We start from the raw sequence: 23,877 nt of genomic DNA on the forward strand, positions 1-23,877 counted from the left end.
CTGGGAACCCAGAAGGGGCACCACGGGACCACCTGTGCTGTCGGGGCGGCCTGGGGGAGGTGGCCATAAGGGCAGGGGCTAAGGGCTGCGCACAGACTTCAGCCGGATGCCACCTCAATGCAAATTACTCTGATTTCCCTTCCTCCCAACTGCTTCACCAGCCTCAAGCTCCTGGACTGAGAGCAGTTTCCTGAAATACCGCCAGTCCTGTTCAGAACAGGGATGCTTCCTGGGAGCCGGGAAGGAGGGCAGCCGGGGCGGTCGGAGGAAGGCCGTGCGGTGTCCTTGCCTGTTCCAGGGGGCGGGGCTCCCCTGTGGTTCAGTCCAGCTGCGTGTAAAACGGAGGCATGACTGACCTATGATAGAGGCACAGACTTTATATATTTTTAAAGACGGAGAGAGACCCCCCTTTTTTTTTTTATTTTTAAAAATAGGCTTTACACCCAGTGTGGGGCTTGAACTCATGACCCCAAGATCAAGAATCACACGCTCTCCCCACTGAGCCAGCCAGGCGCCCTGAGATGCACAGACCTTACATGTGTCGTCTGAGGAGTTCTGACAAATGTCTACACACATGTAACCACCACCCCAATCAAGAGAGAGATTTCAGTCTTCAGTGATTTGTAAAAAGAATTTCTGCTTCTAGAATTCACGCTCCAGGTGGAACACTGGAACCGCAGGGAAAACCGTGGCAGGGCGTGGCTGGGCTTCCGCGGGGAAACGTCATCCTGCCCCCCCCCCCGCCCCGTGTGGCCGCCAAATACAGGGGCCAACCACCTGCCGCCACCCCACCAACCAGACAACCACAGCTAGCATCTGGGTGTATTTTCTTCCTGTTTTTTCCATGCACGTCTATAAATATAACATTCTCCTATGCATACTCTTTACATACGTGACATCAGATAAATAACTGAGTATTTTTAAACTTACTATAAGCATTTTCCTATATTGTAAAATGCTTTGTAAATAGGGTTTCTCAGAAGTCTTTGGTGTTTACTTTGTGATATTTGACTCACCAGTGTTGATGGCATAAGGAGTCAACGTTAGCACTGTGTTTAAAATGTGAATTTTATTTATTTTGAAATAAATAATACATTTACATGGCTTGAAATTCAAAAGGTACAAAAAGGTCTAGACCACAGGCAACCACCGTGACCAGCTGTGTAGGGAACTTGTTCCTTCGGCCCCCGGTGCCCCTCTTGCAAACCCACCGGAAGTTAGACGGGTACGAGCACACGTGCCTTAGATGGTTTCCCCGTCCCTTCTCTCTCCCTCCCACCCTGTCTCCCCCTCTCCCTCTCCCTCTCTCTCACCCTCTGTACGGTCTTCTGCCAGACCACGTCCTTACGCACAGCCGACGGTGCGCGTGGATGCAGTCCGGTCGTGGTCCGTTTCCCCCAGGCCCCCCCGCTCTGTGACAGTGGTTCCCGACCCTGTCAGGCAGCTCCTAGAGGCCGGGGTCACAAACAGGCCTGCGCCATATGTCTCCCCGCAACTTAGGATTTGTTCTTGGGGACAGGTCCCAGAGTGGACTTGGTGGGTCTGCAGGTTTTAAGGCTGCTCTCCTGGCTCTGTCGACGTCCCACCTGGGCGCCAGGCGTTTGCTGAGCGACACCCTCTCATCGGTGTCCGTACGAGGGCCTTGGGTGTTCCTCCGACTGGTGTGTACACGTTTTTAAGGTATATATTCACCATCCGTGATGCCGCAATTCCCACCTTTTAAGTGCGGTTTTAAATTTATAGCATTTTAATATTTTGAGGAAATCAAATCTATATACTTAATTTCCTCTGTGGCTTTTCCCATCACTTTTGAGTCTAGAAAGCCCTTGCCTTGCCATCCAGAAATCAGATACTATTCCCCCTAGTTTTAAGATTTTTTTTTTAAGATTTTTATTTGAGAGAGAGAGAGCGCAGAGGGAGAGAGAGCATGAGAGGGGGGAGGGTCAGAGGGAGAAGCAGGCTCCCCGCTGAGCAGGGGGCCCGATGCGGGGCTCGATCCCAGGACCCCGGGATCATGACCTGAGCCGAAGGCAATCGCTTCACCGACTGAGCCACCCAGGCGCCCCAAGGTTTTTTTTTTTAAGTAGGCTCCACGCCCAGCATGGAGCCCAACGTGGGGCTTGAACTCATGACCCTGAGATCAAGACCTGAGCTGAGATCAAGAGTCAGACGCTTAACTGACTGAGCCACCCAGGCGCCCCTGGTTTAAAGATTTTAACCCATTTGATATTTGGTCCACATAATGAAGGGGTGGGGGCACATCGCCCTGACCTCAGCCGCCTGTCCCCTCCCCTACGATGTGCCCTCGTGCCAGCTCCCCGCGGGTCCAGTCCGGCCGCCTGCCGTCCCTGGCCCGCCCTCCCACGCCGTACTTAACTCGCCTGCTGCTGTCAGCACTCTTGGTAATTCCCACCTGTTTCTTCCCAGGACAGTGGGGGGGCATCACACGGCGCTGGTCTGGGGTTCCCCAGAGCTGGGCTCCAATCCCAGTGGCCCCCGTGTGACCTCCAGCAAGTTACTGAACCCGAGTGTCACTGAGGCAACGGCGTCACTGAGCCCCTGAGGGGGACACGGAGCTGTGCAGGAGCCTCAGGCACACGTCTAGGAGTTGGGGGCACTTGTGGGCACAGACGTCATTCTGGGACTTCTTCCCTGCCTCCCCTGACAAGCCATCCCAGTGAGCGTTCTCTTCTTTCAAGATTTATTTGAGAGGGAGAGAGAGAAAGAGGAAATGAGCAAGCGAGAACACAAGAGTAGGGGGAGGGAAAGACTCCCCACTGAGCAGGGAGCCTGACGCGGGGCTCGATCCCAGGACCCCGGGATCATGACCTGAGCCGGAGGCGGACGCTTCACCGACTGAGCCACCCAGGCGCCCACCCAGTGAGGGTTCTGACAAACTGAGTCAAACCCTTTGGAAAGGACAGATGTCTACACAGTGTCCATCTTTCATCAGGGACATCGGACATGTCTTCTCGATTCAAGCTTTCTTCGATGTCTTTGGCAGAGTGTGACATTCCGACAGGAGTCGGACATTCCTCGTTCAGGTCTCCGTGGCACACAATGTGTCCTGCAGCTATGAACGGGATCCTTTTCCGCATGTTGGCTTCCAGTAGGGTGCTGCTGACCTTCGGTTTTGTGTCTGGGATGGAGCCTCAGACCCAGGGGCTTGAACCTGTCTGAAGCCTGCCCACAGCAGCCCGGCCTCGGTGGGCCTCCACGCGGAGACAGCCCTGCACTCTGCCTGACGGTGTCCTTCCCAGTGGCTACCGGGGGCACGTCCACCTCTGGAGGGACCGTTCCCTCGGGACAACCGCCCTGGGGACGTTGGTGCACATTTAAACATCACGGCCAACACACTGTCCTGGGAATGGGGCTGGGTTGGCCAACGCCAGCGGCAGATTCTTCCAGCACAGGTGGGCACGGCACCCTCGTGAGTGCCTGCCGGGGGCCCCTGCTCACAGCCCAAACACCAGACTCGACCAGTTTGGAAAAAGTCTAGTTTATTGCACTGTCTCAAAGCACAACTAAAAATTAAAACCAGAAAGAAAAACCGTACAAAGCACTGAAGCTAAAAGTAGTTTAAAAGTATCAAACTAGACTTGGGTTTAATTGCACTGAAGTCCCGTGGGTTGAGGCGAGCTGTGCCGTGTGAGGGGGGCCGGGCAAGGCACAACATACAAAGGGGGGGCCGCAGCCGGCCTCGGCCGTCACCCAACTTCTAAAACAAGGATTCTACAGAAGTGGAGTGTGAAGTAGGATCTGGGATTTCAGCTTCTTGTCCTCATTTAGACCTGGAACGCCTCCATCTTCGCGGCTGGCTGGGTCCCGTCAGAGAACACATTTTATCGCTCTTCGCCTGTGGCCCGGGGGCTCCCGGACACATTCACTTAGTGGAAAACAGGCAGCGAGCAATGGGGCCCTGGGCCAAAGGCAGCCTAACGAAAGCAGTGAGGCTGGGGTCCCGCTAGGGAGCTGCCTCTGGGACAGAGGGGCACTGGGCTTGGGGCTGCCGAGCCTACGGCCCAGATGCCCAGTGAGGACCCCCAGGACTGACGTCTGGCGTGGGCACAGTTTGAACCTCCGGGGGTGTCCACCCAAGGCCCACCCACGGGGCCGGCTGCCGCTCGGAGCCAGCCGGCAGGTCCCACGATGGCCCCGCGGGGGGATGCCCACACGTGGCGAGGCTGCAGCTAAGGACAGTGCAGGTTCAGGGCAAACCACGCGAAGGAACGAAAAGCCTTCCACTGGTTTCTGAAAATACATTTCTCCTCTAAATTTTTAAGAGTTGATTTCAAATGAGGTATCTTATGCAGGTTTGTAATACAACAAACAAAAAAGGCAATAATTAGTAGACTCATCCTGTGAGGACGCTTCTGGCCGTTATGAGGTCCACCAGCAGCACTAGACATCACTCCGAAGACCGTGCTCAGTGAGCTCCCGTGGCTGAACACCCCCACATCCGACCACACCTCCCGGGGCCACGGCTGCCTGGGAAACACGTGCACCTTTTCTATTCCATGTCATCCACCAGCCTTCTTGTTTTGGCTAACGTGTGTCGAGCGAGCCGCGCCCTGAGTGGGCCCGGAGGGTGTGGGTGGTGTGCACGCCAGGGGGTGTGTGTGTGTGTGCGCGCGCGCTGCATCCTGGCACAGACCAGCTCCCCACCTTGCAGACACGGCCTTGGTTTCCCCGCCAGCGTGTCCAGCATGGAATGTGCTAGAACTTGGGTCCCTGTGGTGACTGCGAAGCTGGCGCGAACCCCCCTCATGGGTGGGAGCGCACTGACCTCCGGCTCCCTGGCTCGGCCCCCCTGCGGGCCTGGAGAGGCCGGGGCGGAGGCCGGCGCTGCCGCACTCGGAGGCGGTGCCGGCAAGAGCTCAGAGGCACTGCCGCTCCGGCAACGGCTCCGGACCGCTCGGCTGAGGCTGTGGGTTCTGGAACAAGACGGAAACAAACACGGATGAAAGCAAATGTGGGCTGTCCAAGCCGGCCCGACGTGTCTGGACAAGAGCTGATGAGGCGTGGCCGAGAGCGAGCGACTCCGAAACCACCGTGTCCGCCACCCGTCTCGGCCTCCTCCCTCCTGAGCGGCCCTGCCTGAGGCTCCTTCAGATGACCTCCCACTCGTCCTCCAGGTCCTCGGGGTGGGGGGTGGTGGCGTGGCTGCTCGGGGCACCATGCGAGTGGCTGAACGTCCTCGTCAGCCGCTGGAGGAGGTAGCCGGGGGGGCCCACTGCCCACAGCTCATCTGACGAGGTCACTGCAGGGACGAGAGGCAGCCGCACACTCGTGAGTCACCCAGCCTGGGTGGCGAGCGCAGGGGGAGTCGGGCCGGCTCCACGGCCTGACGTGACACCTTCTAGCGGTGGGCCCTGGACACGCCACCCACAATCTGGGTCTCAGTTTCCTCAGCTCCAAGTGGGTGGCCCCGCGCCCTGTCCTCCCAGGCCACTCTGGCCAGCAGGGTGCTGGGTGCCCTCCCTCAGGTGTGACCCTAGGCTCTTGGGAGGGCGAGCCCTGAAACCGAGGAGAGCGGCGCAGCCCCGAGCCCTGCGGAGCCCAGCACTTGCCTGTGAAACACGTCACATTGCCGGGAATTTTCTTCCAGTAGTCTCCCGCGGGGTTCTTGTCAGTGACGCCGTACCGTCGGGCCAGATCACCATTGGGGCAGCGGGCCCACACGGTCCTGGTGCTCAGTGCGAGCTGGCAGGCCTGCAGGCCTACGCGCCAACACGGCGTCCGTCTGTCCTGAGCCCCCGGCTCGGGTGGGACAGACCACCCTGCCCCACGAGGCTGCTCCCTCCCACCACCGGGTCTTGTCGACCAAGGGCGGCCCCGTGCTGACCGTGCCCTGCACTGCGGGGCTTGGAGCGGTGGCCCAGGGAAAGGGTGCCCCCCCGCCCGAGCTAGCGAAGCCGCGAGAGCCCAAGGCCACGGGACCCCAGGGTCCAGGCAGTCTGGAAGCAGTCCTCCCACGGGAACTCTGAGGGAAGGGGGCTGGCAGCAGTTCGGCAAAGCGGTCCCTCAGACAAGGAGTATTCAGTCAGGCCCTTGCTCTCGCCTGCCTCAGCAGGACAGCAGAAAGGAAACAAGGTCCCGAGAGCAAAGGCCGGGCCTGCCGTGTACACACAGGCTGCTGGACAGAGTGGGTGCCTGTGTCCGGGGGCAGCCACGACGCGCTGACGTCCTACCTGGCACGTGCTCCCAGGCGGTCCCCACCGGCATCTCTTCGGTGATGCCAGCCCGGACGTGCACGTTCCACCTGCTGTCGAGCGCCCACAGCATCTGGTCGTTGGGACTGGAGTGGACGCTGACCAACGTGACCCCTGCGGGCTGCAAGCCAGAAGAGACTTTCCTCAGGGAAGGAGGTGGTGGGGTACATTATTTTTGGAGAGCAAGGACGGAAGGCCTGAGCCTGACACAGGACAGGAGGCGCCGGGGGAGGCAGAGCAGACCTCACAGGGCGGGACGCCATCCCTGCCACGGCAGGCAGACCCCAGACGGGGGTGCTGCCCGGCACACGAGCACGCCCAGCTGGTCCGCAGCAGCATGTCCTGAGGGCCAGAGGGCAGGAGGATGCAGGAGGTGCACAGGGGGGTCCCGGGCTGGGACAGGCAGGTGGCGGCAAAGGGCAGCAACAGAAGAGCATGGTGTGGCCACTGTCCACGTCTCTGCCTGACAACAGGTGAGGCCGGGAAAGGGAAGGCTGGCTCTGGGGAGACACGTGCTGCAGGACCCGGGCCTCTGAGGTCCCCACACAACCCCACGCTCACGGCTCATGCTCGGAGAGAGCAAACATGGCACAGCGTTACCAGTGGCTGAGTCTGGATGAAGGGCCTATGGGACTTTACTGAAATATACCTGCAGGGTTTCTGTTGGCCTGAAGTTTTCTCAAGATAAAGTTTAATTTAAAAAATCAGAGAGGGCGCCTGGGTGGCTCAGTCGGTTAAAGTGTCTGCCTTCCGCTCAGGTCATGATCCCGGGGTCCTGGGCTCGAGTCCCGGGCTCGAGTCCCGCATCGGGCTCCCTGCTTGGCAGGGAGTCTGCTTCTCCCTGTGATCCTCTCCCCTCTCATGTGCTCTCTCAGTCTCTCTCTCAAATAGATAAATAAAATCTTAAAAAAAAAAGATTAAAGATTTAACAGAAATAGCCAGAGTAGGAACACAAGCAGGGGGAGTGGGAGAGGGAGAAGCAGGCTTCCCGCGGAGCAGGGAGCCCGATGCGGGGCTTGATCCCAGGACCCTGGGATCACGAGCTGAGCCGAACGCAGACGCTTAACGACTGAGCCACTCAGGCGCCCCTGATAAATAAAATCTTTAAGAAAAAAATTAAAAATCATAGAAATGGGGCGCCTGGGTGGTGCAGTTGCTTAAGCATCTGACTTGATTCTGGCTCAGGTCTTGATCTCAGTGTCGTGAGATTGAGCCTCGCGTCGAGCTCCGTGCTCGGTGCAGAGTCTGCTTAGGACTGTCTCTCCCTCTGCTCCCCCCACCCCCTGCGCGCTCCCTTTCTCTCTCTCTAAAATAAGTAAATGTTTTAAAAAACTACAGAAATAAAATCCACTGAGATCCACTATTGCTGTTGTGGGACTGTGACAGAGGTGCAGGGGGAGGAGGCGTGTGACGGCCCCCAGGAGTTCCATCAAGGGGGCGGGTGGCCTGGGGAGGGACGAGGTGGGTGTTGGGGCGGTGGGCCTCCCCACGCACTTGAGCCCTCGCTTCTACTCCGCTTTTCATTCAGACAGGACAGGACAAGGGCAAGGCTGACCGTGACAGAGCCTCGGTGTGCACGGCAGGAAGCAGGAACTGGCGGGCCAGAAGGCCAGTGACCCTGCCCACCAGGCACAGGCCTGGCCCTCGGTGACCTCATGACCAATGTCAGCTGAGAACAAGGGCATCATTTAACTCCTGCTGTCTCTTCTGTAAACCCCCGTGCTTGTGAACGGCCCATGTGGAGCCACCCACCTGGCCTGGCCCCAGCCAACCCCCGGGTCCTGACACCCAACAGGAGGACTCCTCTTGGCTCAAGCTGCCCTCCAGTATGTTCCCTTGGGCAGTGACGTCTCCTGCTGGGTTGGCTTCCTGTCCCCGAGTGGGCACAATGCCGGCTGCCCTGCCCTACTCCCCGGTCAGCCTGCGTCCATGTTCCACATCTCCTGGTCCCTTGTCCACTTTTCATAGGACAAGAGTAATCCCCTTCAGTGTCCTGTTTGCCACCCACTGACCTGCTCTGGTTCATCCAGGGCTGCCCACCCCTTAGCCGAACGCTTCTCTGCCCGGGAAGACAGAGCCATCTGTTCGGTCCCAGCCTCTGGTCACCGGCAGTGCTGGTGAGCAACGAACCTGGGGTCTGGCTGTCCTCCCCCTGCCGACCGACGCTGCCCGTTTTCCCCGGGCCTCTTGGTGGTCCCTGTTACAGCCCCGGTCTTAGGCCCTGCCTTCCTGGGCTGCCTCAACAGAACCCAAAGCATTCACCCAGTGGACACTCAGTGCTGACGTGCAGCTCTGAGCTCCCGGCTGTGGTGAGCGCGGTCACTCTACATGCCTCGTGCCCAAGACGCATCCGCACGGGGGGGCTCCCTGCTGTCATGCGGCCATCACACACCTGCCAGGCCAGCCACCAGACCCTCTCAGGGTACATGGGCAGAGGGGCTCACCGTGCTCCCTCCGCCCCGTCAAGGGATTGGGGGCTCAACCTCCACCCCTCTCACCACCCTGCCATCCTTCTCATCACCAGCAGCTCTGGGCAGGGGCTTCCCACCTGCTCGAGTCACGAAGGGATGAGCCAGCCTCGGGGCGGGGATGGGGGCACCGGCTGCCCAGCGGCTCAGCTCCTGGGTCAAACAGTGGCTCTCGGCTGCTGGGAGGCCAGGAGACACGGAGGACGGCAAAGAGGGAGGAGGGCAGCCACCGTCTTGAGTGTGGTTACTAGCGCTGCGTCCTAACCCACCACTGGGAGCACCGCCCTCAAAATAACGTCCAGTGCTTTCGGAGTTGGGCAGACCTGAAGCTGCTGCTGGCTTGCTTCCAGAGACTTGGAGCTTCCCGTCTCCCCTCCCACCCTGGGCCCGACTCTGGCCACTCCAAATTTCTCCCTTACAAGGAGCTCACATGCACACGAGCAGCCACACGCTCCCAGCCTTGCAGCAGGGGCCACCTGTCCATCTGTATCGTTTCGAGAGAAAACAGGCGTCTGTCCTAAGAGTCCTACCAGCAAATGGCTCCCTCCTCGGCCGCACATGAGGGAACCCTGGCTCAGCTCATCAGGCCTGCAGACACCAGGCCCGGGGAGTCTCGGGGGAGCGGGGCAGACTAGGCTGACTGTGCAGGGGACGGGATTGGCCAGGCAAGAATCGTAAGGCTTTCGAAGGCTACTTTCAGATGAGGACAGGTGCTGTCAAGAAATAAAAGGAGCACTGTGATGGGGGAGGCAGCCCTGGGACAGCGGGTGGCCAGAGAGGGGGCAGTCTGGGGGACGCACGGCAGCTGTGGGACTAGGCTCAGTGGGGAGCCAGTGTGCGGGGGGAGGGGCTGTGCAATTTATTCTACAAGCTTTTAGTGACCATGCTCCCAAACCAGTCCCTGCGGAAGACCAGGCTGCTAAGAAGTCGCTGAGGCTTGGCACACCCCCAGACAACAGTCACCAACATAAAATCAGAGTAGCATGTAAAACCCCGGGTCACTTCCCAGCACCAGGCCACAGAGCCCCAGCTGAGTTTCCCCTGTCCGCTGGGCAGCCAGGTGGGGGCCTGCAGGGCTGTGAGCCGGGGGCTGGATCCCCAGGGACCACACACAAAGCCACAGAGTGCCTGCCCCTGCTCTGAGGGGTGCAAGATGTACCAGAATCCGGTGCGTCTGGGCATTTCTGCTTACCGCCTCCCCTCTGGGCAGTACGGACACCTGTTTAGTCAGCCTAGTTTAATCCACCCGTTTGGCCACGGAACATGCTTTTTTACATATTACACCTATTCCACCCCACGACCTGGGGTTCCCTTTGGGATGTAGTGCTCTAGGGCCCCCCTGCCCCCCGCCCCATTCCGTGGAGGATGAAGGGTCTCCAGGGTGGGGAGGGAGAGGCAGGGGCCAAGCAGAGGGAACAGGACTGTGTCCTCATGGCATCTGGAGAGGCAGCCCCACCAACATCCCCCGCATTGTGGCCCCATTGTGCATTGGGACACGAGTCTGTCCCCTCCCCTGGAATCTGGTCTGTTGACTTTTTTGACCAACAAAACATGGCAGAAGCCACTCGATGGCAGGGCCGCACCTGGTCTCCGGGTTCCCATCAGAGCCCAGCAGCGAGAGATGTCGGCCGTGCAGAGGCCACGTGGAGGTGGAGGGAGGCACTCGTGGGCCTGCTCGGACCCAGGCCCCAGGCGCACAGAGGGGCCATCCACGCACACGCTGCCTGCATCCGAGGGGCATCCAAGGGGTAACGATAATAAGCTACTGTTTGAAGCCATTAGCTTTTGGGACAGTGTGCTGTGGACAAGCAGAACAGTGGGAAGACACAGAAGGTGGTGACGGGACAGGCAAGAAAGAAGGGGGGTGACATGACGGGGAGACAGCAAGAGAGGGCGGGTGGAGAAACCCCCGAGAAAGAGGCAGGCAGAGGGAGGCTGAGGATGAAGACAAGCCGCCGAAGGCCAGACTAGGCAACTTCTCTCTGCTCCATCCTCAGGCCCCCCTACCCCACTCCCCCTACTCCCCCGTCCTGGCTGCCAGCAGCTCTTCCTCCTGCAGCCACCTTGTCACAGCCTTCCCAGGGCCCTGGGCCCACAGAACGCAGTGGGACTTCCTCTCGCGGCCCAGGCTCAGCCGAGTCCGTACCTCACCTCCTCTGTGTCTTGCCACCATTCCCTTCCCGCACGCTCTCCCCCTGCATGCCCTCCTTCACCTGACAAGCCCGGAGCCTCACACCACCCCACTCAAGTGCCTGCCCACAAAGCTCTGGCCTGGCCCGGTGAGGTACACCTGCCTGAGGGCGGAGGCCATGTCTCTTCCCTTCTGGGGCTGTTGAGGAGCGCCGGCAGGATGCACACGCTGCTCCCTGCTTCTTGCTGAAGCGTTGTGTGAGCTGGGCTCTTTGCTTGCTCTCATCCAATAAAAGGGCAACTTTTTACCGAAGGATCACATGCATCCAAAAAAGCACACAAATCCTAAGCGTATAGCTCGGTGGGTTTGCACAATCTGAGCACAGCCGTGTAACCGCACCCAGCTCCAGAAGCTGAACACGAGCCCGAGTGTGCACCCAGTTACCGCCCTCCCTGCTCTCCACACCCCACACGGGACGTGAACCTCACTCCAACGGAGCAGGCAGCACGGAGGCTGCCTCCGAAACAGGTAAAGGCCCTCCCCAGCAGCTGGAGGCCTGCCCACAGGACAGCCGAGGGGAGGCCATGGGGAGAGGGCAGGACATAGGCCAGGTCTCCAAGGACAGAGCAGCACAGGTAGTCCGAATAAAAGCACCCAGGGATGCCAGTAACTGTGCATTAGAAGAGGAAGAGCAGGACGTCCTTATGAAGTAGAGCATCTCGCAGCATTTCCCAGACTGGGTCCCGCGGAACACCATGCCACGCCCACAGGGGTGCTCATGCTGCCTGAGCTCTCGGACCAGCTGCCTCCTGAACACCTCCATCGGGGGTCACACAATCACTTGCTGGACAATGAGCACCTTCAGTGCACCAGTGCTAGGCACTGGGGAAACCTCAAATGCAAACCAACCACACACCTGCCTCCAGGAGCTTCCATTCTACTGGGAGGGCTGGGAGAGGCAGAACACACCGATGCAGTAATGGAGGAGTGCTAGGAGAGCCTTGGGGCAGGAGGAGAGGGGGCCAGGGGGGTTCCCTGACCTGGCCACCCCGGGAAGGCATGCTGGGCAGGCCCAGTGAGTGCAGAGCCCACAGACAAGTGCAGTTTTGGGAGCAGGAAGGAGGCGGGGTGGCTGGAGCCCAGTGACCTAAGACAGAGTGGGGAGAGGTCAGAGGGCGTGAAGGCTACAGGCTGAGGGAGGAAGTGGACTTCGTGCTGAGTGAGGTGAGAAGACACTAGATGGTTCTGAAAACAGGAGTAACATGACATGAGCCTGGCTGTTGGGAGGACAGGCCTCGGGGAGGCCTATTCCAGAATCCAGGCGAGACGAGAGATGGCCCAGCCCAGGGGTGGTGGTGGACAGCCTCAGGGCAGGCCTGCAAGGTGCCGGCCATGTCATGCTGGGGCAGGGCTGCTGCTTATCTGGATTCTTCAGAGCAGTCGCCGGGCTGGCGTGAGCCCCTGGCACACTCGGGTTGATAAACATAAACGTGAGCACAGCGGCTGCCGAGTCAGAGCGTGAAGACTGGGAGAGTCCTCTAGTGAAATAAACTGACGTCCTTTCCAAAAGAAGAAAACAAATGGTTGCAAAGTTGGCTGCTGGGAGGCTGGGTAGTGGAGATGGCTGGTCTGCCTACAGGGCTCGGGTATGCCTCACGGTCACGAGCAAGCACCTGAGGGCCGGCCAGACCGGTGGGGCTGGATGCGTCCTAGGGTCAGAAATCACTGCAGCTAAAAGCAAATGACTTCCTCTTTCTCTGAGGCTAACAGGTGTCAGGGTCATTCCCGGTGGGAGACAGTGTGGGGTCCGGGGAGCAGGGACCCCTGGTGCTCGCGTACCATGAGCAGTAGCGTGTGGCTCACCCACGACAATGGTGCTTGTCACCCAATTCATTAGCCACTTCCCTGGACCTTTGCCGGATTTATTTTATAAACTCAGATTTTTTTTTTTTTTTTTTTGGTAATTGTCACCTTTGGATTTGTTCTTTTGTTCGTGGACTACTGTTTAAGTTTTTTAATTGAAGTAGAATTACCACGCAGTGCTATACTAGTTTCAGGCGAACAACACAGTGACTCAACAATTCCATACATGCCCCAGGGCTCCCGCCGTAAGTGGCGTCACCACCTGTCACTAAACAACGTGATGGCAATATTGTCGACCATCTCCGTGACTTATTTATTTCATAAATGGAAGTTTGTGCCTTTTAATCCCCTTCGCCTACGTCACCCATCCCTAAGGCTATTTCTTTGAAGAGCACCTACAGAAGCATAGGAGTGCATCCTCCTTGGGCCGTCCTGTGAGGGGACCCAAGAGCTTCTGACTGAGTGTGGGGCCCTCAGGTTTACGGGCTGCGCGCCCGTGAGAGGGACGCCCAGCGTCTTCCCGCCAGCACCGCAGAGTCTGGAGCTAAGTGAGCCTGAGCATGTCAAACCGAGCGCACCAGAGGCTTCTGGACAGGGTGGGCACGACTCAGGGTCCCAGCAGCCTGCTAGCGGACAAAACAAACTCCCAACCACTGGGCGCTACCCTTCCACAGGCTCGTTAAAGAAACACGAAAAACAAAATAAGAAATTGTAAAAAGTGATTTTGAGGACACTTACTGTTAATACTTTGATTTATTTTTAGCTTTTTTCCTATGTAAAGCTCTTTATTTAAAAAAAAAAAAATCTGGCTTATGTCATTTTGTGTTCTGCTTTTGGCTCAGTTCACAATATACAACGCCTTCCCCCCAGGCCTTCAGCTGTGATTCCAACGGTGGCTCTCCCCCTGGTCACCCAGGGGGCTCTGTAAGACAGACCTGGGCCTTGCATCAGGTGCTCTCAGGAGGGCCCAAGCCTTGGCATTTTTGATGCATTCATTCTGGGGCACAGGCATGAAAACATCTGTAACCGATGGGATAATAACAAAGAAGTGGCAAGCAGGAAGGGCTGGACACTGGTATCAAGTGTGACTCAGAGGTTGGGAGGACTACAAAATGAGGTCACTAGCAGTTCCTGGAGACCTGGGTGGACAGGGAGTGGCCTGGGGCCTTGGGACCAGATTGCAAAGGGTTAAGAGTGAGACAAGAACAAAGTGGGCTGGGGAGGCAGGGGAAGGGGTGGGGAGGCAGGGGAAAGGGTGGTGAAGCCTCCAGGAGGGGAGGGCTCAGGGCCTGCACCCAATCCCACCCTGGAGGGGAGGGCTTCTTAGAGAGGGGCCTTGTCTCAGGAAGGGAGGAGACAGTGCGGAAGAGCCCTCAAGCACCCTGCCCCACCAGCCCCACACGCTCCTACCAGTCTCTGGGACACTGGGGCCGTGGCCCTGACAACATACTGTGTCTTAGTGACCTTTGTTTCCCGAATAACAACCAAATAGTAGGCCCCAAAGAATGTTCGTTGAAGCGGAGACAAAGGAGGTTCCAGAAACTCACTGATTGGCGCTTGCCAGTCTCTCAGCCGGGCACTCAGCCACCTACCCATCCATCTACGTAACATCTGCCTATCATCACATACCTGCCTACCCCTCGTGCCTCCACCATGCACCTATCAACCACCAGCCCACCAACCCATCCAACAGAGCTTTACCGGAGCATCTGCCATGTGCCAGGCACGGTGCTAGGTGCTAAGGATCAATTCGCTTGACTCCTGATATTAAAGTCTGGTGAGAAATACTTACTAACCAAACAGTCCCACAAAGAAAGAGAAGACTGCAACAGGGAAGGCTAGAGAGTGAGGTGCTCTGAGAACGTACAGTGTGCGTCAGACCGAGGCCAGGAGGGCAGGAAGAGCATGTCAGGTGGAGTGAGGGCACGGGGAAGGAGCGAGCAAGGGACCTGGGGCCAGGTGGCTGGAGTGGGAAGGGCAGGGGCAGCACCGTCCAAGGCCCGCCTCCTCGTAAATTGCAGGAAGGTCTGCTGGGGCCCAGGGCTCTGAGGCTGAAGGTGATCAGAGAGGGAGAGGTTAGAAGAGGTACCCGAGGGCAGCAGGTAAGAAACAAGATGCAACGTACAAAAGGCTTCTTGGCTGACTTGAGGGATCAGTGGATGGCACACCACCCTGGCCTGTGTAAGGAAAGGGTTAAGCTGGAGGCCATATGGAAAAGACAGGTGCCCACCCGGGGTGACAAGGCAGCAAAGAGTCCATAAATGTCACTCGCCCTCTGCCACCACTCTGAGAGCTCCCAAACACGGCCCAAGACACACGGTTTCCCAAATGGTGACTGGAGAAGTCCCGACAAGCTTACTCCCGGTGGAAAAGCAGGGCCAAATGCCGAGATGGGAGATGGGGGTGAACAGGGAGCAGGCTGTGAAGATGACGCATCACACACAGGCCATTTTCAAACTAGGAAGCTTGTTTTGGCTGAACCCAAGTCCCTCCAGAAGGAAGGTGAGTGAGAGCAGGTCCAGTGGTTCTTAAAACTTACAGTCCCAGGATTTGTGTGGGGAACTTATTAAAATGGCACATTCCTCATTATTCAGCCATAAAAAAGAATTAAATCTTGTCATTTGTGGAAGGAGCTACAGGGCATTATGCTAAGTGAAATAAGGCAGTCAGAGAAAGACAAATACCATATGATTTCACTCATGTGTGGAATTTAAGAAACAAAACAAATGAGCACAAGGGAAAAAAAAAAAGAGAGAGAGAGAGACAAACCCAGAAACAGACTCTTAACTACAAAAGAACAAACGGATGGGGGGGAAGGGGGGTAGAAGGGGGGAACCGGAGACGGGGATTAAGGAGCGCACTTGTGATGAGCACCTGGTCATGTAGGGAATTGTTGAATCACTATATTGGACACCTGAAGCTAATATTACACTGTATGTTAACTAAATGGAACTTAAATAAAAACCTTATTAATAAATGAATGAATGAATGAACGAATGAACGAACAAACAAATGGCACATTCCTGGGCTTGGGTCAGCCTTTCTGCATCAGACTTTGGGGTTAGGGCCCAGAAATGACCTTTTAAACAAGCACCTCAGGCAATTCTGTTCAGGTGATCTGTGAGTTACCCCCCTCCTTTTTATAAAGATTTTATTTATTTGAGCGAGCGTGGGCAGAGGAGCAGAGGGAGAGGGATAAGCAGACTGCGCTGAGCGTGGAGCCCAATGTGGGGCTCCATCTCACGACCCTGAGATCATGACCTGAACCGAAATCAAGAGTCAGATTGTCAACCAACTGAGCTACCCAGGAGCCCCTCTGTGGATTACCTTTTGAGAAACAATGCTCTGCACTTCCGCCAAGAAGGAGGCAAGACAATACTACCCGAAGCAGTCTACAGATTTTAATGCAATCTCTATCAAAATTCCAGCTGTTAGGTCAGCAGAAATGGAAAGGCGAATCCTAAAATTCATATGGAATTGCAAGGGACCCCGAGCAGTCAAAACAATCTTGAAAAAGAAAAATTTGGAAGACTCACACTTCCTGATTTCAAAACTATTATGAAGCTACAGTGCTCAAACAGTGTGGTACTGGCCTAAGGACAGACATACAAATCAATGGAACAGGAGTGAGGGTTCAGAGAAGAAATCCACAGAGTCAAGGGAGTGCCAAAATCGATAAGATCGCCAAGATCATTCAGTGAGAAAAGAACAGTCTTTTCAACAAATGGTGTGGGCACAATTGGGTTGCACACATGCGAAAGAATGAGGTTGGATCTTCACCTCACACCATATACAAAATTATTTGGAAATGAATCAAAAATGAATGAGAGCACTAAATCTGGCAATGGTTTCTTAGATATGATACCAAAGGCACGAGCAGCAAAAAGAGGAAAGATAAACTGGACTTCACCAAAATTAAACACTTTTGTGCATCAAAGGACACCATAAAGAAAGTGAAAAGACAGCCCACACAATGGGAGAAAATATTTGCAAGCCAATATCTGATAAGGGTCTAGTGTCCAAAATACATAAAGAACTCCTAAAACCAGTAACAAAACCACAAACAAGCTAATTAAAAAATATGCAAAGGACTCGAACAGTCATTTCTCTAAAGAAGACATACAAATGGCCAACAAGAACATGAAAAGATGATCGACGTCATTAATCATTAGGGAAACGCGAATCAAAACCATGCAATACCATTCCATACCCAGTAGGATGACTAGAAAAAGGAAAAGTCCTTCCTACCTGCTGGAAGGAATGTAAAGTGCTGCAGTCATCATGAAAACGGGCAGTTTAACCTCAAAAGGTTAGACACAGAATGACCATATGACCCAGAAATCTCACTCCTAGATATATCCCAAAGAATTGCATCAGATGTTCAAACAACACCTACAGGAATGTTCACAGCAACAGTCTTCACAACAGCCAGAAGGTGGAAGCAGCCCAAACGTCCGTCAGCTGTTGAGTGGATGGACAACACGTGGTCTGTCCACAGGGTGGGATATCATTCAGCGGAAGTACTGATAGGAAAACAACACGAACACACCTTGAAAACACGATGCTCTGTGAAAGAGGCCCATTGCAAAAGGCCACCTATCATATCAGTCCCTTTACACAAAATGTCCAGAAGAGGAAGATCCATACAGAGAAAAAGCAGATTCGTGGCTGCCAGGGGCCAGGGGAAAGGGGGCTGGGGATTGGCCGCTACGCGCACAGTGTTTCCTTGAAACCTAATGAACATGTTCTGGAACCAGACGGTGATGAAGGTTGCACGACATTATGAATGTGCTCAAAGCCACGGATGGTAACTTTTATGTTACATGGACTTTACCACAGTTTTTTTTTTTTTTTTTTTTAAAGGAAAACCTGACAAGCCTTGGTTTTCATGATGTACTACTATTTTGCAAAATGTTATCACTGGGGAGGCTGAGGAAATGGTACTCAGATCTCTATTATTTCTTACAAATGCATGTGAATCTGTAATTATCTCAATAAAAGTTAAAAAAAGTAAGCAGCCTCAAATTTTGGCTTATTCATATTCAAAACTTCATAAAAATGAAAAAAAAAAGGAATGAAGGTTACAAATGTAAAATGGAGCAAATCAGGAATTTAAGATTTAAAAATCATTTGGAAATGCTGAAGAATTAATGTATAGCTTTGGTGTCCTTCCAAAGACTGTGTGTGTGTGCCCTGCTCCTGCTTATTTTTGTGTCTTTCAGAGATGAGATACAGGGCAGGTATTAGGAGAGAGCACACCCACTTTCTGGAAGTATCTGGTGATTTAATGGCAGCCATCAACAGGCTCTGATATTGACATGTCAAAGAGGCTGCTCATGGCAGAGTTTCCCTTGATCAAGACCTCACAGGGGGAAAACCAGGCTGCTATCCTGCGTTCTCAAACAATAAACACTCGTTACTAGTTATCAGCCATAAGACTGTATTTTATTTATTCCAAGCTGCCAGTATTACAGTATAAACCATTACTCTTTCCCATCAATCAGGAAATTCTACAGGCAGAACTTACTATGAGATCCTGACCAGACATACAGTTCGAGTGAAGGAGTGAAGTTTTCCTGTGATGCAGCACTCTGCCTGCCCAACTAGGGCCCCCGGGGCCTGTCCTCAGGTCAAGGGCTTCATCTTAGCTGTCAAGTGCAAAGACGTGCTTCTCAGCTTAGATAACGTGAGCTAGAAATGGGATGGGTTCTGTGTTTCCTGGAATGAAGACAAGCTTGTTTTTGAGTTATATACAGGATTTGTTAGCTCTGACTCCCCCAAGAATTGGGGCTCCAGCCACTGGATTCCTTGGTCCCAGGAGAAATGTTTCTGGCGACCATATTAAGACTGTAGCCGAGAGTCCCCGCTGCCTGCTGCGTACACCTCTGCCAGTGGAAGCCACCAGCAGGGGAAAGTGGGCAACCCAGAAGGCATCTACCTCTCGCCCAGCGACTCACTCCAGAGGCTGGTGGCTCTATCCGACTGAAAGCTTGAAAACCAGACACTGGTACAAACAGGCCTGTATTTAAAGCACCAGCAGACTCTCCGAGCGAGTGGGGGCCGAGGGTCCGAGGCGTAGACCCTGCTGTCTTTTCTTCCCACTGAGCATGTGACCCGGGGCGGATCCCCGCCCCCTCGGGCTCTGTGTCCTTGTTCTGAGGGTGTCAGATGGCCTGCCAGGCCCCTGCCTCGGGGTTTTCGTGCTCTCACACCGTGCCGCACCCTCCGTCCTCGCGGCCCCGGAGACCGGGAGGTCCTCCGTTGGAGGCCTGTGACGCCCTGGCTTGGCAAGCTGCCTCGGGGCTCCTGCGGACGGCATCCTGGGCAGTCTCATGGGGGCGGCTCTGCTGGGACTTGGTGAACACACCAGGCTGAAGTGTACGATTTTATCTGAAGAATGAGCTCCATTGCTAAAAATGTTTGACAGCTGCTGGCCCAGCCGTGAGGCTACCAGAGGCCGGTCCTGGGGTTCTGCCCCTGCTTCTCTCCTCTGGTCAGCCAACGGCAAAGCCCGACGCCCTCTCCCCCCTCACTCCCACGCTGGCTCTAGCGATTTCCTACACCTCCGCATCTGGTCTGAAGCAGGACCTGGAATCCAGCGAGTTGCAGCATCTGCTGACAGCAGGCAGATGCACTGAACAGAGCACTCAGAGGCCGCTTCCCGGGGCAGCTGTCACGTTCTTTCCCTCCTGAGTGGGGGCTGGCGAAGCCGACGGTGGCCACTCCTTCTGTCCACTGCTGGGGACCTTGCCACTGACACCAGCCCGACACCTAGGCCGTGGTCTGCGTTGGGGCCCCAGTGCTGCAGTGACCCCGGAAGCCCACAGAAACTGTCCAGCTGCACTGGCCCCTAGGTGTCTCTGACAGCTGACGTCATGGCAGCTGCTCAGACGCAGGCCCGCCACCACGGTCCCGGCACCGCGGTCCCACCCGCTGGCTGCTGCACCGGCAGGCCCCGGGACTGGCCCTGAGGGAGTGATGCCCACAGGACGGGACCCTGTGGCTCTGCCCCTCTGGCTGGCATGCAGGCCCCTCCTGGTGCTCACAGCTGTCTGGGGCACACGCACATCAGGCTGGGACATGGGACAGGTCACACGCCATGCTGGAGATGGACGAGGGCACTGCTGCGGGCCCAGGCAGCCCACAGCACCTGGCGCTCCTTTACAGGGAATCGCAGCCTTCCAGAACGAGGGGAAAGGCGGAGACTCAGCTATCCCGGAGAAGGGTACTATTTCTTAGCAACAGGGTTTGAGGGGAGCGCTCAAACACAACTCTTGCTCAAATGAGCTACAGGAAAACAGGCAGCATGGGGAAAAAAAATAAAGGAAGTGGCAAAAAATTTAGTGTTCCTCAAACTGAGGTTTTTATGTCCAACAGCATCAGACACCATTTTTGGAGGTTTCCCACCTTTACTTGTAGGCTGCCCCGCTGAGTTCACCAAACCCGGGACGTGTAAAGGGAACCCCACCCACCCCTAACTACCACTCAGATTTCTGAGGGCCAAACGAGCATGGATGGGGGACGTGGGCATCCCCCGAGGGCTGGACCATGGAGTGTGGAGTTGAACTGGGTGCCTCCACCCAGATTCTCAGCACGAGGGTGTCAGAATCAGCTGTGGAGCTTTATTTTTTTATTTTTTTTAAAGATTTTATTTATTTATTTGACAGAGAGAGACACAGCGAGAGAGGGAACACAAGCAGGGAGAAGGGAGAAGCAGGCCTCCTGCTGAGCAGGGAGCCCGAGGCGGGGCTCGATCCCAGGGCCCCGGGATCATGACCTAAGGCACAGGTAGATGCTTAACGACTGAGCCAGCGAGGTGCCCCAGCTGTGAAGCTTTAAATTCCACGGCCTCCTGGGCCGGGAAAGCAGAACGAACGCACACAACCCCCATCTCACTCCCTTTGCCACACACAGTGAGAACAAGAGCTCAAACAGGCTCAAACCTCCTCTGCACTGGGAGAACAAGAGGGCCAGGCGGCCACCCGAGTGGGGAAGTGGGAAGGCGTGGGGGAGCAGGAAAGGCCCTAGTGGGGCCAGAAGGCCGAGGGAGTCCAGAAAACAGCCCAGCCAGCCACCACACAGGGAGCCCCAGGCAAAGCTCCTCCCAGCAGTGTGCACCACTCTCAGAACCAAGACTGCTAACATCCGAGGCCAGCCTCTGCCACAGAGAAGATGAGACAGACGCAGAGAACAGGCAACTCCAGGGCATGGAGACCACATAGGAGAAGAAACTTCAGAAACATCCTCCGGGGGACAAAAGGAAGTCTGACAGCGGGAAACAGCAACAGGGACTTCCAGGAACTAAAAACAAACCCACAAAATCATCCAACGGGGGGGGGGGGGGGGGCGCCCGGCAGGACAAAGCTGAGAGTGTCTTTTAGAAAGCAGGACAAAAGCATGAGAGAAGACAGGAGAGGGAAGAACAGCGGAGGCCGGTTTAGGAAGGCCCCAGTACAGAAGCGGGAATCCCCGAGACAGCAAATGGAGAGAACAGGCGGGTAGAGGCAGGAAACAGATCACCAAGAGGGTGGGACACAGACTCCAGGCTCTGAGCCCTATCAGCACAGAGGCTAAAATAGGTCCTGCCCGAGGCGCGCCACTGTCTGTTCTGGGAACACTGGGAACAGAGAGATCTTACAAACTTCCAGAGAGAAAAGCAGGCTGGGTATCAAGGATCAAGAATCAGAATGGCTCAGACTTCTCAACAGCAATGCTGGACACCAGGAGATGATAGAGAAAACCCTTCGAAATTCTAAAGGAAAACAATTCCCAACCCAGACTGCTCTACCCAGCCAAGGCCAAGGGCGAATGCAGGCAAAAGACTTTCAAGTTACTTCTCATGAGCCGTTCTCAGGAAACAACGGAGGACAGAGCCCACCAAAACGAAGAGGAAGGCATAGGATCCGGGACAGAGGGGATTCAACAGGGGTGGGGGGGTGGAGGCAAAGGGCAATCCCAGGTAGACTGGATGACCAGGCCAGACGAGGGCCAGCCAAAGCCTCCAGGAGAGATCCCTCCAAGAGGATGAACTGGATGGAACCAGATGTGCCCAAGTGTACGGAGAGGAAATGGAGACAACTGACATGGGGGTGAATATGTAAAACCACATAGAAAACGAGATGGAAGAACAAGACAATTATCCAATCGAGGAAAAGGAGAGTGGTACAGACAGGAAAATGTAGTGTAGGTTGTTACCCCCTGGCTCAGCTGTGAGGAGCATGTTCCCTGCCCTCGCACTGTGGACAAGAGTAAGGGGCGCTGTGGCAGGCAGGCAGGGCTACAGGATGATGAATTGCTCTGCATCCTTCTCTCCCAGCAGGGCGTCAACAGAAAGCACTTAGAGCTGGAAGGATTGAGAAATCGCTCCGTAAGCCATCATTCAGGGATATGAAGCTAAAGGGAAGTAGCTCCCCAGAGAGGGGAAAACAGGTGGGGAGGCTTGTTTCTTGTAGCTTCTTCTAGCTGACGTTAACCTCTGTACTTATGTGTGTGACTTGGATTAAAACCAACCAACTGAGGCGTCGGAGCCCCACTCCAGACCTGTTGAGTTTATCTCCAGGACAGGGACCCACGCCAGGACCTCTGAAAACATGCCTCACGTGGGCCTCACATGGATCCGATTCTTCACTCTACTGGTTAGGAAATGAAGGGCCGGGGAGTTTGGGCAACTTTCTCAAGGTCACTTGGTCTCATGGAAAAATAGGAGTATTAGTTCAGGTTCTTTTGATGTCAAGTAATAGGCTCTTCCTCTGGTGGGGACAGTCCTGGTTGGTGGGGCCACAGCTGCTTCCTAGAGCACCGCACCCTATCCCCAAGAGCGGAGGCCCCTGTGGGCGGCCAAGGAGAAGGCCACATGCCCACTTCCCGCCGGGTCTGTCCACGGCACTTCTGTGCAGACCAGCTGGGAGGGATGCCTCCTGCAGCACTACGGACTCGAGCACTGCTGGCTCAGCAGGACCTGAGTGGGGCCATGCAGAGGGCCGGCAGGCACACGCAGGGGGCACTGGACCAGTCCCCGAGAGAAGTTTCCAGGGCTCACTTCAAAACTTCCTCATTCAGCTCCTGCCCGGATCTGGGCCAGAGGACATCTCGAGTCTTCTCTTCACACAATACGTTCTCTAAACCCTACGGTCCCAGTTCTCATTTGGGTGCTACTAGTATTTAGTGCTGAGAGGCACAAGAAACTAAGGTCTCCCGGTGCTCAGGACCCCAGCCACCAACTGTCCTGTCCAAAGCCCCAAGGGGCAGCACTTTTCCCTACTCAGAAACACCAGGCCAAAGACCACATGGTCGGAGCGCCTGGGTGGCTCAGTTGGTTAAGCGGCTGCCTTCGGCTCAGGTCATGATCCCAGGGTCCTGGGATCAAGCCCCACGTCCGGCTCCCTGCTCGGCAGAGAGCCTGCTTCTCCCTCTCCCTCTGCCTAACACTCTGCCTGCTTGTGCTATCTGTCGAATAAATAAATAAAATCTTTAAAAAACAAACAAACAAACAAACAAAAAAAAACAAAGCCCACACGGTCCACAGAAGCCAGGGTTGGCCACCCGGGGCGATGGGTGTGTTTCATGGTTGAGATCATAACCCTACCACACCCTCTTCTTTGGGTCAATGATTGGAGACAGCTTCGTGCATTTCTGTTCCCTCTGCAACCCCCAACACAACCTATGTGGCCTATCCTCTGCCCACACATTTCTTCACTGCTTGATACAGGTTTTCAACAGCTCACAGAGGTATAACTGACATACACAAAATGTACACATTTAATGTGTGCAACTTGATAAGTTTTGACATACATATGCACTCAAGAAACCATCCCCATGTTGCTCGTCTGTAAACCCTCCCAACCCACCCACCGATCCCCAAGCTACCACGGCTCTCTGTAATCACAGATCAGTCAGCATTCTCTACACTTTATATAACTTAATCATATAATACATATGCCTTTCTGTCCGGCTTCTTCACTCAACGTAATTATTTCATCAAATTTGGAAACCTTTTGGCCATATTTCTTCAAGTCACCCCCACTCCTCTTTCTCCTCAGGAAGCAACTGCATTTGAACTAGGCCCTGTGAGGCTGTCCCATGCTCACTGATGCTCTGAGTTTCTTCCAGTCTGTTTTTTTCTCTGTTCTAGTTCGGATGGCTTCACTGCTGCATCTTTGAGTACCCTGATCTTTTCTCCTGCAATGTCTACACACTCACCAAT

The 23,877-nt window shown here is 55.3% G+C and overlaps 1 protein-coding gene across 7 annotated transcripts in view; it reads right to left on the minus strand.

Moving 5' to 3' along the window:
• Positions 1-219: 219 nt before the first annotated feature.
• TECPR2 (tectonin beta-propeller repeat containing 2) overlaps positions 220-23,877 on the minus strand; it is a 102,007-nt gene continuing 78,349 nt past the window's right edge. For 4 of the 7 annotated variants that reach the window (XM_027572053.2, XM_027572054.2, XM_027572052.2 and 1 more), the window contains 3 exons: positions 6,192-6,333; positions 5,571-5,720; positions 3,434-5,260 (listed from right to left, as the gene is read on the minus strand). In XM_027572053.2, coding sequence (XP_027427854.2) covers positions 5,109-5,260; positions 5,571-5,720; positions 6,192-6,333 — 444 coding nt within the window. In that variant the 3' untranslated portion in view covers positions 3,434-5,108. Of the gene's footprint in view, positions 357-3,432; positions 5,261-5,570; positions 5,721-6,191; positions 6,334-23,877 lie in introns of those variants that run through there. The other 3 variants (XR_004820159.1, XR_004820158.1, XM_035728231.1) reach the window with 3 other exon arrangements.

Source organism: Zalophus californianus, chromosome 6 (assembly GCF_009762305.2).
Source record: "Zalophus californianus isolate mZalCal1 chromosome 6, mZalCal1.pri.v2, whole genome shotgun sequence".
Classification (NCBI taxonomy): Eukaryota; Metazoa; Chordata; class Mammalia; order Carnivora; family Otariidae; genus Zalophus; species Zalophus californianus.